This window comes from Emys orbicularis, chromosome 8, assembly GCF_028017835.1.
Source record: "Emys orbicularis isolate rEmyOrb1 chromosome 8, rEmyOrb1.hap1, whole genome shotgun sequence".
Classification (NCBI taxonomy): Eukaryota; Metazoa; Chordata; order Testudines; family Emydidae; genus Emys; species Emys orbicularis.
Genome location: NC_088690.1, coordinates 37,593,834 through 37,607,660, shown reverse-complemented (window position 1 = coordinate 37,607,660; position 13,827 = coordinate 37,593,834). Strand labels below are relative to the sequence as shown.

At 37.3% G+C, this 13,827-nt stretch overlaps 1 protein-coding gene across 1 annotated transcript in view; it reads left to right on the top strand.

Moving 5' to 3' along the window:
• DPYD (dihydropyrimidine dehydrogenase) overlaps positions 1–13,827 on the top strand; it is a 564,598-nt gene that overhangs the window by 280,859 nt on the left and 269,912 nt on the right. Inside the window, exons 9-11 of the mRNA XM_065409369.1 lie at positions 2,449–2,556; positions 7,596–7,765; positions 11,641–11,851. Coding sequence (XP_065265441.1) covers positions 2,449–2,556; positions 7,596–7,765; positions 11,641–11,851 — 489 coding nt within the window. The remainder of the gene's footprint in view (positions 1–2,448; positions 2,557–7,595; positions 7,766–11,640; positions 11,852–13,827) is intronic.

The window sequence follows — 13,827 nt, the reverse complement described above, 5'->3', positions numbered from 1 at the left end:
TTCTTTGCATCGGTCTTCACTGCAGAGGATGTGAGGGAGGTTTCCACACATCAGCCATTCTTTTTAGGTGACATCTGATGAACTGTCCCAGATTGAGGTGTGAGTAAAGGAGGTTTTGGAACAAATTGATGAATTAAACAGTAATAAGTCACCAGGACTAAATCTGAAGGAACTCAGATACGAAATTACAGAACTACAAACTATGGTGTGTTACCTATCACTTAAATCATCCTCTGTACCAGATGACTGGAGGATAGCTATTTTAACGCCTATTTTTAAAAAAGGATTCAGAGGTGATCCTGGTAATTACAGGCCATTAAACCCTAACTCCAGTACCAGGCAAATTGGTTGAAACTATAGTTAAGAACAGAATGAATAGAAACACAAATGATCACGATATCTTGGGGAAGAGTCAACACTGCTTTTGTAAAGGGAAATCATGCCTCACCAATCTGTTAGAGTTCTCTGAGGGTGTCAAGAAACATGTGGACAAGGGTGATATAGTGGATATAATGTACTTGTGTGACAGACTGTACTCCTATGTTGACCACTTTTACAAGACTATGATAAAGTATGTACAAAGTATGCCTTGTGAGGTATTGTTTGAAAATTCATAGTTTGCTGATGATTATTGTCCTGGTAAAATATGTGTGGCAACCTTGTTTGTAAAGTTATAAGATTCTATTGTATGATATTATTAAGGCATATTCCAAATCTGGGGAAGCAGCACAAATCAGTTCCTCAGAGACAAAAGGCAAACTGATGACTCAGCCAAGTGTCAACAAAATCAAATGGACTATCACTTGATTAAGTGGCCATTCTTTGGCAGAAAGAAGGGTGTGAGTGAATAATTTACATCTTGGCAAAGGAACAGACTGGCTGTCACCTGAACCCCAGGTGGAGAGGATCCTCAAAGAGGAGGAAAAGTAATAAAAAAAAATGAGGAATCGATGTCTTGGGACCAATCTTATTTAACATTTTTATTATTGACCTTCTCACAAAAAGTGAGTGTGTGCTAATAAAATTTGCGGATGACACAAAGAAGGGAGGTATAACCAATACAGAGGAGGACTGGAATATCATACAAGAAGATCTGGCTGACATTGTAAACTGGAGTAATAGAAATGGGATGAAATGTAATAGTGCAAAGTGCAAAGTCATGCATTTTGGGACTAACAACAAGCTATAAGCTGGGGACTTGTCAGTTGGAAGCGACAGAGGAGGAGAAAGACCTGGATGTATTGTTTGATCACAGAATGACTATGAGCCATCAATGTGATGTGGCCATGAAAAGGGCTAATGCAGTCCTAGGATGCATCAGACAAGGTATTCCCAGTAGAGACGAGGAAGTGTTAGTACCATTATACAAGGTACTAACAGCTGTTCACCAGTCCAGATTGTACCCTGGGTAATGTTGCAACTTGGACTTTGAGTAAACATTTGACAAGGCCCCTCACCAAAGGCTCTTAAGCAAAGTAAGCAGTCATGGGATAATAAGCAGTCCTGGGAGGTCCTCTCATGGATCAGTAACTGGTTAAAAGATAGGAAACAAAGGATACGACTAAATGGTCAGTTTTCTTAGTGGAGAGAGGTAAATAGCAGGGTCCCCCAAGAATCTGTACTGGGACCAGTGCTATTCATCATATTCATAAATGATTTGGAAAAAGGCATGAACAGTGAAGAGGCAACTCCCGTTCTTCCCCCCCCCCCACCCCCGCTCACCCCCCAGTTCTTTTTTCAAATTGGGAAATTGATCAAAATCAACTTTTTCCCATGAAGTTTCAGTTTTTATGAGTCAGTACTTTCCAATGAAAAAATGTTTTGTTCAGTTTTTTTATACTATATAATTACTAATTATTTTACAATTACATACCTCAGTTATCTAATGATTTTAAAAGTTAACGTATTAGGGAGTATTTTGTTAACTTGTTTCCTGTTTAGATATAAAAGTCCAGACTTTTGTTGAAAATGTCATGTTATTTCATTCAATTATGAAAAAGATGAAAAATAACTTCCTAACTCCCATGCCATCTAATCCATTTTCTCTGCTACCCAGCTGCACAGAAATGGAAAGACATCCTTTGCAATGTTTTGGTTTAATTGTGAAGTCTCTCTACCTTATCGCATACTGTTGCTGTACAACTATGTTATTAATAACCATAAATATATAAAGACCAATAAGAACTTGCAGGTTCCTGAAAATAAATCAAGAACAGCCACTGATGATGACATACAAATGTGCTCTGGTACTTATGCCCCTTCCTAATTGATTAAACTGACTTGTTAGCATCGTGGTGTTATTTTCGGATGCAAGGTGGTTTGGTAAGGCCCCTGGTTTGGTAAAACTGTTGGTATGTTGGAGGTTTTTAAGACTGTTTGTCCTGCTTACCTCTTGTTTTTTAATCTTTGAAGTTTTCTAAATGATCTGCTTAAAATTATATGTATTAGGTTTACCAGAACCAAACAAAGATGGTATATTCCAAGGACTGAGAATGGACCAAGGTTTCTACACATCTAAAGATTTTCTACCACTGGTAGCAATGGCAAGTAAACCAGGTGTGTGTATATATAATAGATCGTTTAAAACATGTTCAATAGAGGGTTAGCAATTATATTAGTACTTAGTGGAGTTCCACAGTACACAGAAACTTGTACAGTGGTACATCCAATAAAGGCGCATGTGTAGATGCAGAAGTATGTATGGTTCAGATCGTTGTGTCGCAGCCCTCTTAGGGATGATAAAAGACAATCAGGGAGGCTGCAAGTCATTGAAAATTTGATTACAATTCTACAACAAAGAAAATGAAATAAATTTAGAGAGCGAGCGAGAGAGAGAGATATTATAAATTACTATAAATAATTATATACTAAATTATAAATATTAACATCAAATTATATTTGGATAAATTACATAGGCTTATCATGGTTATCACTGATACATTTTATGCACTTTTCTAGTAAATGTAAGGTGGTCATGAAAACTTTTGGGGTTAAAAAAGGGGTTGCCAGCTTGAAAACTTGAGAACAGTAGTCTATATAGGTTATGGGTTGTATTATGCCTTTTTAAACATTAAAAATTGTCCTCTTAAAAAATAAAATCACACACTGCCTGACTGGGCATTACAGGATATGACCATGTGTTAGTCAAATGATTATTTCTATATTCAGTTATCCAGGCTTATATACAGTACAATCTGTATACAATAGTTATGCCATTATCACCTACAGAACGGATCAGTTCAATGTGCTCTCCATGGAACTGCACCTGAAGACCATTCAGAAAGTTCACATGGTGTTGAATGTGGCTGCCTGTTTACTTAACAAATTGATAAATTAAACAGTAATAAGTCTCCAGGACCTGATGGTATTTCACCCAAGAGTTTTGAAGGAACTCAAAGGTGAAATTGCAGGACTACTAACTGTCACCTATCATTTAAATCAGCTTCTGTACCAAATGACTGGAGGATAGCTAATGTGACGGCAATTTTTAAAAAGGGCTCCAGGGGTGACCCTGGCAACTACGGGCCAGTAAGCCTCACTTCAGTACCGGGCAGATTGGTTGAAACTATCATAAAGAACAAAATTGTCAGACACATAGATGAACATAATTCGTTGGGAAATAGTCAACATGGTGTTGTAAAGGGAAATCATGCCTCACCACTCTACTAGAATTCTTTGAGGGGATCAACAAGCATGCGGACAAAGGAGATCAAGTGGATATAGTGTATTTAGATTTTCAGAAAGCCTTTGGCAAGGTCCCTCACCAAAGGCTCGTAAGCAAAATAGGCAGTCATGGGATAAGAGGGAAGATTCTCTTATGGATTGGTAACTGGTTAAAAGATAGAAAACAAAGGGTAGGAATAAATGGTCAGTTTTCAGAATGGAGAGAGGTAAATAGTGGTGTAGTGGTGTCCCCCAGGGATCTGTACTGGGCCCAGTCCTATTTAACATATTCATAAACGATCTGGAAAAAGGGGTAAACACTGAGGTGGCAAAATTTGCAGCTGATACAAAACTACTCAAGATAGTTAAGTCCCAGGCAGACTGCGAAGAGCTACAAAAGAATCTCACAAAACTGGGTGCCTGGGCAACAAAATGGCACATGAAATTTAATGTTGATAAATGCAAAGTAATGCACATTGGAAAACGTAATCGTAACTGTACATATAAAATGATGGGGTCTAAATTAGCTGTTACCACTCAAGAAAGAGATCTTGGAGTCATTGTGGATAGTTCTCTGAAATCATTCACTCAATGTGCAGCTGCAGTCAAAAAAGCAAACAGAATGTTGGGACTCATAGACTCATAGACTTTAAGGTCAGAAGGGACAATTATGGTCATCTAGTCTGACCTCCCGCATGATGCAGGCCACAAAAGCTGACCCACCCACTTTCCCTTAACTCATCAAGAAAGGGATAGATAATAAGACAGAAAATATCATATTGCCTGTATATAAATCCATGGTTCGCCCACACCTTGAATACTGCATGCAGATGTGGTCACCCCATCTCAAAAAACATAGATTGGAATTGGAAAAGGTTCAGAAAAGGGCAACAAAAATGAGTAGGGGTATAGAACGGCTTCCATATGAGGAGAGATTAATAAGACTGGGACTTTTCAGCTTGGAAAAGAGGTGACCAAGGGGGAATATGATAGAGGTCTATAAAATCATGTGGTGTACAGAGAAAGTAAATAAGGAAGTGTTATTTACTCCTCCTCATAATACAAGAACAAATGAAATTAATTGGTAGCAGGTTTAAAACAAACACAAAAAAGTATTTTTCTCACACAACGCACAGTCAACCGCTGGAACTCCTTGCCAGAGGGGTTGTGAAGGCCAGTACAATAATGGGGTTCAAAAGGGAGCTAGATAGATTCATGGAAGATAGGTTCATCAATGGTTATTAGCCAGGATGGGCAGGAATGGTGTCCCTAGCCTCTGTTTGCCAGAAACTGGGATTGGGTGACAGGGCATGGATCACTTGATGATAACCTGTCTGTTCATTCCCTTTGGGGCACCTGCCATTGGCCACTGTCAGAGGACAGGATACTGGGCTAGATGGACCTTTGGTCGGACCCAGTATGGCTGTTCTTATGTTCTTAACACAGTTTCCCACAAACAACAGCTTGCACAAATGGTCTGTTGCAGGAACTTTATTTTCTGCTTATAAAAGTGAAATTTTATGTTAACCCTTTTTAGTACAAAGTGGAAGTGTTGCAGAAAGAAAGATTTATCCCTTCTCTATTCCATCCCTCATCTTCTATGTTAAATAGGTTACTTTTGTCCATTTTCATAAGCTGAAAATAAATGTAGAAACAAAAATGGGGGGGGGAGGAAGGAAATAGTTGAGAAAGACTTGGTTAAAATAGATGTGATGAAGAACTATAAAGCTATAAAACATTTGTTGATTTAATAAAAATAAAACCATATAAAATAAAAACCACTACCTTGAAACAGTTATAAAATACTCAGATTTATATTCTAAAATACAATACAGAACTCAGTGGGATGACATGTATACTTAGTTACTCACATACATACGTGTTTGCAAGATCGGGATCATGTTCATTAAAAATGCTATCTCTCACTGAGGGAGCATATTGTATTTGCTAGAAGATAAAATGAATTTTATTTGATTTATTCTAAAAAGACTAAGTATAAATTTTGAGGAAACAGACCAATTTCTTAAATCACTATAAAATAATTTCATCAATACTCTGTAGGTATTTGGAATCCCACATTAATAAATGTATCTGTTTTACATACATTGCTTTTTCTGGTGCCTGTCCAAGGCTCTAAGCACTTCATGCTATTTAAAACACAGAATTTGAAAATAATATTTAGTCACCTAACACAATATTTTTCTTCTTATTTCCAAGATGACAATTCTCCAGTGATTAGACTCCCCCACGATATATATATTTTCTCCCTATTTGCAACACTCCACCTAAACTCTTTCAATTTTCAGCTCCATTGCTTATGAATTTATATTCCCTCAAATTGGTTCCAAGAAATAGGCCTCCACATTAAAATAAATGTGTGTGAAATACAAATATCTATACATGCCCCCCATTTAAGCCTCCAATCCTGCAAAGATTTATACATGTGAGTATCCCCATTAACTTTTAGGCCCCAATCCTACAAGTCATTATGTGTGGGCAGATCTCTGCACCCATGTGGAGTCATTTGCAGGATTGGGGCCTTATCTGGGAGAGAAACCAAGATCTGAATGGCATTGTGACTAAACTTCTTGCTCATCTGAAGTGGTATTTCTAGGCATGTTGGAATGGTGTCATAGGCATGCCTTGCACTGTCATCTCCCATATTGTGCTTGTTCTTTGATAAAATAAAGGAGTTCATTTTCCATTGCTGTCAATCTACCACCTTTCATTGGATTGAATTCACTTTGGAGATAAATTATTCTAGACAGAAATAGATATAGTAAAGTAATCAAAGCCCCATGCCATAGGCACATGGAAAAATGACCGAGTCGTGCAGTCTATGGTACCTTTTCCAAGTGGAGAGGGTTTTGGGGATCAGGATATCTTTGTTCTTCTTTTGTGAATTTAAATTTAAAGTATTATTTTCTTGAAAGAAATTGATATTTGTGCTTCTGAACCCTTGCTGTGAAAATTCACAACTGTTATAGCACAAAGTTAAGACTTACAGAACACTGATTATATGGTCAACACAAACTCTTCTGAATGAAACTATCACCAACTCATTGAGATTATAGCTTTATATTATTTATGCTGTAATTTTTAAAATTACTGTAATTTGTCTAATCAGCAGTTAGTTACATTTAAATTGATGCTAAAGTGCAATCCAATATATGGAGTACATGCATTTTAGTTTTACTTAAGAATCTCTTATAAGCGAATTATCAAATAGAGCGCCCTGGATAATGAACACTTAGAAAGTCCTAATTCTCTCTGTTTCTTTTTGCAAATAAAGTCTGTAGAAAACCAATATAGATTAAGCACTTAGTTCAGAACAAGGTCCCCTAGAAATTATTGTAAGAATAATAATCTTACTGCATCATGTTCAGCTGCCATAGGGAATGGCTTATGAAAACCATGCCATAATCATGATATATTCAGAGTCTTTTATAAAAGTTACTTAATTTATATGGCTGAGACCAATATTATTAAATTATCAGATGGGGCAATAAACAAATAAAAAGCTGTTAGAAAAATACAGAGTGCCACTCTTTATAAACTATAAAAATGGTTTTTACTTAGGAGAATAATGAATCTGATGAAAGTAGTCAAAATTTAATTTTTGATGATTACCTCAAATTGATTGAATCCAGTATGACAGAGCCTACATTCTTAAAAATGTATTGTAGTTTATAACCCTCCATGATGGGCAGGCACTGCTGCTAAGGGTACTGGCTATGAAATTACGTATATGAGCATATCTTAAAAGTGGGAATAAAACTGTCTTTCAAAGAAGCAGAATAATTTGATAGTGACACTCCATGCTTGGAAACTGCAAGATGCAATTTTACACTGCTTTGAGTACAAGTATCTTTTGAGATGTCATGCAGAAATGGTTCTCTACTTGAAAATGGGGTTTTCTTTTCATCATTCAGGAATGTGTGCCTGTCACTCTCCATTGCCATTGATACAGGGAACTGTAATTGTACTTGGAGCAGGAGACACTGCTTTTGATTGTGCAACATCTGCTTTACGCTGTGGAGCTCGCCGTGTATTTGTGGTCTTCAGAAAGGGATTCACTAATATCAGGGCTGTCCCTGAGGAGGTAAAACTGAACAATCAGAATGTTTTTGTAGTAGTAACAAGACTGATTTTATGAGATGGAACACTGATTATCATTTTATTTATACAGGCCCAACTTGTGTAAAGCACTTAAAACACTGTTACATAAGGTTTAATTCATCAAAATGAAATTGAAATTTGTAAATGTTTATTCAAAGTCTGAGGCTCATTTTATGTTGTGCCTGTGTCAAATTATGCCCTCAGTTATGCTTGTGCAATTCTCCGTGAAGTCAATAAAAGTTGCGCTTGCGTATCTGAGGGCAAATTTTGGTCCTTTGTTTATAAACTCTAAAATATTTAGAAATGTTTAAACACACATATGCACACCAGATATCAAATGATGAGGCATACCTGAATCATTATGGGCCATTCTAGTATTACTGGTGACTTTTCAGGAATCTGATTTCCCAAAAAAGGTGCAATTCTGGGACATACTTAATGTATCTCAGTGATCCAATCAAAGGAAGGTATAAAGACATGTAAAATTCTTTGTGTTTTTTATGCCTATCAAAGGCTGGTGAGTGATGGCATCCAGCATATATTTCTATGCTTAACTAGATTTTGATAAACATTTTTTATTATGAAACCTTTTTTATTTGTCTTTAATTATTAGATTTTGGTGGTCTTATTTGGTTATAATTTATGTGGCACATACTTTGGATTGCTGCATAATTTATACTAATGAGACATGTAATGTACCTCAGTCATGGAATTTATGTGAAAATGGTCCTGTCTTTTCAAGAGAAAGTGTACATCTTTGGAGACCTAATCGTTACACAAATGGGATGACGGTACACAATAAGCAATGTAATTTCTCAATGTGCATAATTTACTTCTGTTTTCCTTGCCATAAAGCAAACACTCAAATTGGGGTGGGGCATTCTTTAAAAAAAAGAAAAGAAAAAGGAAAGCTTATTGAGATAAAATGTAATTCATGTACTGATCTGTTTTTCAATTCATCAGTATTCAGACTCCCATGATCTCTTTGTGAGTGTATGTGCAAATCTTTGTATTTTTTAAAGTTGTCATTCATAAAGTCTGTAATTATACCTATTAACTAAATCATACTACAGATTAGAAATTAATAAAGTAAAAATTGCCCCTAATCAAGCATAGCCATTATTGACGTTTCAAACACTGCCAGATGCTGAAATGCTGTAGAATATCACAGGTATGGAAGAGATTATTTGTCATATAATCATGTAGGGCCAAATCCTGGCTGGAGAATTTCAAATATAGTACCTATATTTAAGAAGGGGGTGGGGGGGAGGAAGTGATGCGGGAAACTACAGGCTCATTAATTGACCTCAATTGTATGCAAGTTCTTAGAACAAATTTTGAAAGAGAGAGTAATTAAAGACAAAGGTAAATGGTAATTGGTATAACATACAACAAGGTTTTACAAAAGGTAGATTGTGCCAGACCAACCTAATCAATTTTCTAGACATAGCAAATGCAGTAGTTCTAAACTACCTGGATTTCAGGAAAGCATTTGCTACAGTTCCTCATGGGAAATTATTAGTTAAATTAGAGAAGTTGGTGATTAATATGAGAATCCAAAGATGATGGGTAAGGAACTGGTTAAAGGGGAGACTACTGCTGGTAAACCTGAAAGGATTATCAGACTGGAGGGAGGTTCCAGCAGAGTTCCGTAGGGATCAGTCTTGGGACCAATCTTATTTAATATTTTTGTTTATGATCTTGGCACAAAAAGTGGGAGTGTGCTAATACAATTCGCTGATGATACAAAGCACTGGAATAGCATACAAGAAGATTTGGATGACCTTGAAAACTGGAATAATAGAAAGGGGATGAAGTTAATTGTGCAAAGTGCAGCGTCATACACTTAGCAAAAATTCCTGTTGATGATATCTATAAGCTGGGGACTTATCATGTGGAAGTGATAGAGGAGGAGAAAGACCTGGGTATATTGGTGGATCACAGGATGACTGTAAGATGCCAATGTGATGCAGCCATAAAAAAGGCTAATACAATCCAAGGATGCATCTAGCAAGGTATTTTCAGTAGAGATAGAGAAGTGTTATTACCATTGTACAAGGCACTGGTGAGACCTCATCTGGAGTACTGTGTGCAGTTCTGGTCTCCCATGTTTAAGAAAGATTCATTCAAACTGGAACAGGTACAGAAAAGGGATACTAGGATGATCAGAGGAATGGAAAAACTACCTAATGGAGATTTATGGAGCTTGGCTTGTTTAGCCTTACAAAAGGAAGGCTAAGGGGAGATAAAATTGCTGTCCATTAATACATCAGAGGGATAAATACCAGGGAGGGAAATGAATTACCTAAGGGTCAGTGTTGGCACAAGAACAAATGGATATAAACTGGCCATCAAAAAGCTTAGGCTTGAAATTAGAGAAAGGTGTCTAACCATCAGAGGAGTATAGTTTTGGAACAGTCTTTCAAGGGGAGTAGTGGGGGCACACAATCTAACTTGTTTCAAGACTGAGATTGATAAATTTAGGAGGGACATGGTATTATGAGATTGTCTATAAAGGCATATGGCCCATCTGCAACTGCTATTAGCAAATATCTTCAGCAGCCAGATAGATGGGGCACTAGATAGGGAGGGCTCTGAGTTACTACAGAGAATTCTTTGCCAGGATCTGGTTGATGGGTCTTGCCCACATGCTCAGGGTCTAACTGCTTGTCATATTTGTGGTTGGGAAGGAACATTCCCCAAGTCAAATTGGCAAAGACCCTGTTTTGGGATTTTTTTCACCCTTTCTCTGCAGTATAGTGGGGCGTAGGTCATTTCTGGCTTGAGCTAGAGTAAATGGTGGATTCTCTGTAACTTGAAATCTTTAAATCAAGATTTGAGGACTTCAGTAATTCAGACAGAGGATGAGCCTATTGCAGGAGTGGGTAGGTGAGGTTCTGAGGCCTGCAATGTGCAGGAGGTCGTATCAGGATGGTCCCTTCTGGTCTTAAAGTATATGGATCTATGAGTCTTCATTCCTGTGGTATTTTAAAACAACAAATTATTTTTTAAAAATTTCAGGGAGGAGAAACTAAGGAAGTTGGAAGAGACCTTATTTTTCATGCCTTTTACTGTTTAAAATAGGTGTTTACTATTTTAAACAGTATAAAGGTGGTATAAAAAGTAGGTTTTCCCACATTTTCTTACTCTTTCTCAACTTTTCCTACTTTCAGAAGGAAAACAATGTTTCAGCATCTGACATTACTTGGTTGTGCACTTTGAGACACTTTGAAGGGGCCAGATTTTTAGAAAGTGTTGAGCACCTTCTGATAATAATCCAAAAATTTTTGGAAAAAGTAAGAAAGTGGGGAAAATTTCAGAATGATTTTTCTTTAACCAAAATCTTTTGTTTATAAGAAATGGAGGTGTTTCCCCATAATTCTTTGTTTCAAAAATATGTTGGAACATTGGCAAATTTTGTCAAATTATTTTTTCAGAGGAAAATTTAGTTTATTTTTGATAAAACCGTACTCCCGCCCCCAATTTACTACCACTTCTACCTAGCATTCAGTGCAGGCCTACCCCCCATCTAGGCTGCAGTCAGTACTGAGTCTGTGCTCACCTAGACCTGTCCTTAAAAGACCAACATACCTTGTTACATAGGGTAATTCCACTGACATCAAAGGGACCATGCCAGTCTAAATCCAGAGTAACAGAGGAGAAAATATGAAAAATTAATACTCTTCTCCATAAGTGGATGTGCTGATCCACTCAATATCATTGGAGACTTTGGAGTAAGTAGACTGTAGCCCTACACAGCAATATTTTTTGCTAGATATGGAATATATGCAAACTTCATGAATCAAAATCTTTCTATGAAGACATCATAATCTTTGTATGACTTTCCTTTTTCCACAGATGGAACTTGCAAAAGAAGAAAAGTGTGAATTTCTGCCTTTCCTCTCACCTCGGAAGGTTGTAGTGAAAGGTGGACGAATTGTTGCTATGGAATTTGTTCGAACTGAGCAAGCTGAAGCTGGACACTGGATTGAAGATGAGGATCAGATTGTCCGTTTGAAGACAGATGTGGTGATCAGTGCCTTTGGTTCAGTTTTAGGTGACTCTAAAGGTAATGCTCAGCTGTAATATGCTATATTAAAGCCTGTTATTATTTTAATATTATTACTATTTACAGTTTGGGAACTTTGGCTTTCTTCTCCTAAATTTTGTCCTCAATTACAACTGGATAAACGGGTTGTTGGAGGGGGGAATTGGGCTCTTAAGTCTAAATGTTCAAAACTGAGAAGTAATTTGGGCTGGATGCCCCTGCTTTTGTTTGTGCAACTTGCGACATTTTAAAGAGACCCAGTTTTTAGAAAGTGTTGAGCACCTGCCTTGTGATCTGCCCCTTTTTATGATATCTCAAGTTGAATACTCAAAATAACTAATCACTCGAAGGCACCTTTGTGTGTAAGTTATGGAGTGGTGTGTTAGAATGTGTGAGAATATTACTGTGCAACTTAGTCCCTAAATTATAACAGAGTAAAAGAGATTGATCCCAAATCCAGTCTTTGGTATTTCTAAGGCACCACTCAGTGTGGTATCTAACCATGAGATATTTGCAGATCATCAACCTTTCCAAATGCAAATTTTGGAAAAGTGATCCTTTAGTGAATGACATTACAGCATTCCATTTTAAGGCTTAATCTTAAATGGTTCTTAGCCATTGCAACTCCGCCTTTCCTCCCCCCCCCCCCAACATTTTACAGATTTAGGTACTTATTCCATATAAGTAACTTCTTTGTCAAATTAATTCAGTCTGCAAGAGAATATTTAAAGTACACTAGTTGCCATAATTGCAAATTCAAGGGGTTGTCTGAAAATCAAGCTGCGTTCTGACTGCTTCATATATCACTGAAAAAGAAGGAATGTGGATGCAGAACGTAAATGGGCAATTCTGTTCTTAATGCAAGAATAAATTAATACAGCTTGCCTATCCACAACTGTATAGGCTCTATAGTCTTCATCTTGACATTAGCAAACTAAGCAGATATAACTCTAAAGATGGGTCTGACCCAAAACTCAAGATCCAAACACCCCTCACAAATGAGATGTAGATGTAAACGTTGCAGTGCATACCCATCTATAATTGGAAGACATTTGCAGTAGTATGGTGCCATTTTCTCTTTTTCTGACCGTAATCATAAGAAGAACTAGGGGCTGCTGTGATGGGATGGATGGGTGGATGCCCTCTGTATTGCTCAGGACTGGGCAGGGATCCAGGCTGTCTCACACATGCACGCCTCATGGACTGGAGGCTGAAAAATCAGGAGCTAAAAACTGATGGAGAAGCTTGGCTTCTCTTTGAACAGATTGGATTCTAAGCTCCTTAAAAGCATCGTACATCAAAGGCATATTAAATAACAAAGCCAGCTGACTGAGTAGAAGAGAGATGGACCACAGTTAATTGAGCCTGAACTGGGAGGTATTCATAAAGGTGATTGAGATGTTGGGAGTCCCAGAGATGGACCAGTACACCTCCTCCATGTATAGTAGTACCAGGAAATTACTCTATGACATGTCATCCTGAAATTTTGGGCATGGATGCTCTGATTCAGAAATGGACCAGACTCATACTATGTACTCCTTCCCATTTGCTATTTTAAAGTGCTTCAGAGGATAAGGCCACAAAAAGTTTTGGAAATCCTAGTAGCATTACACTGGCCACAGACACTTTGGTTCTCTTAGTGCAAAATACAGCTCAAAACCTCATAACAGGGCAAAGACTTCTGTACCTTCTTAATCACAGACAAGTAGTAAATCCAAAACCATCCAAGTCTAGCAATATATGTGGTTGTCTTGCAGCTTCATACAAGGACATTTTTACCTCTGCTTTTTCTGTAAATATTCTACATGGACATTCTTTGGAAGACAAATAAAGACATGCTTTTGAGTTTTCTGGAACAATTGATGGAAGAAGAAGATTTTACTGACCTTCACAAGGAAGACAAAACATTAAGTAAGGGAGAGGAGCTATATGAACATTTTAAGAATTCCAGAATGTTGCTGACAGATGTCAATAGAGCTGTCTGTAACACAAATCAG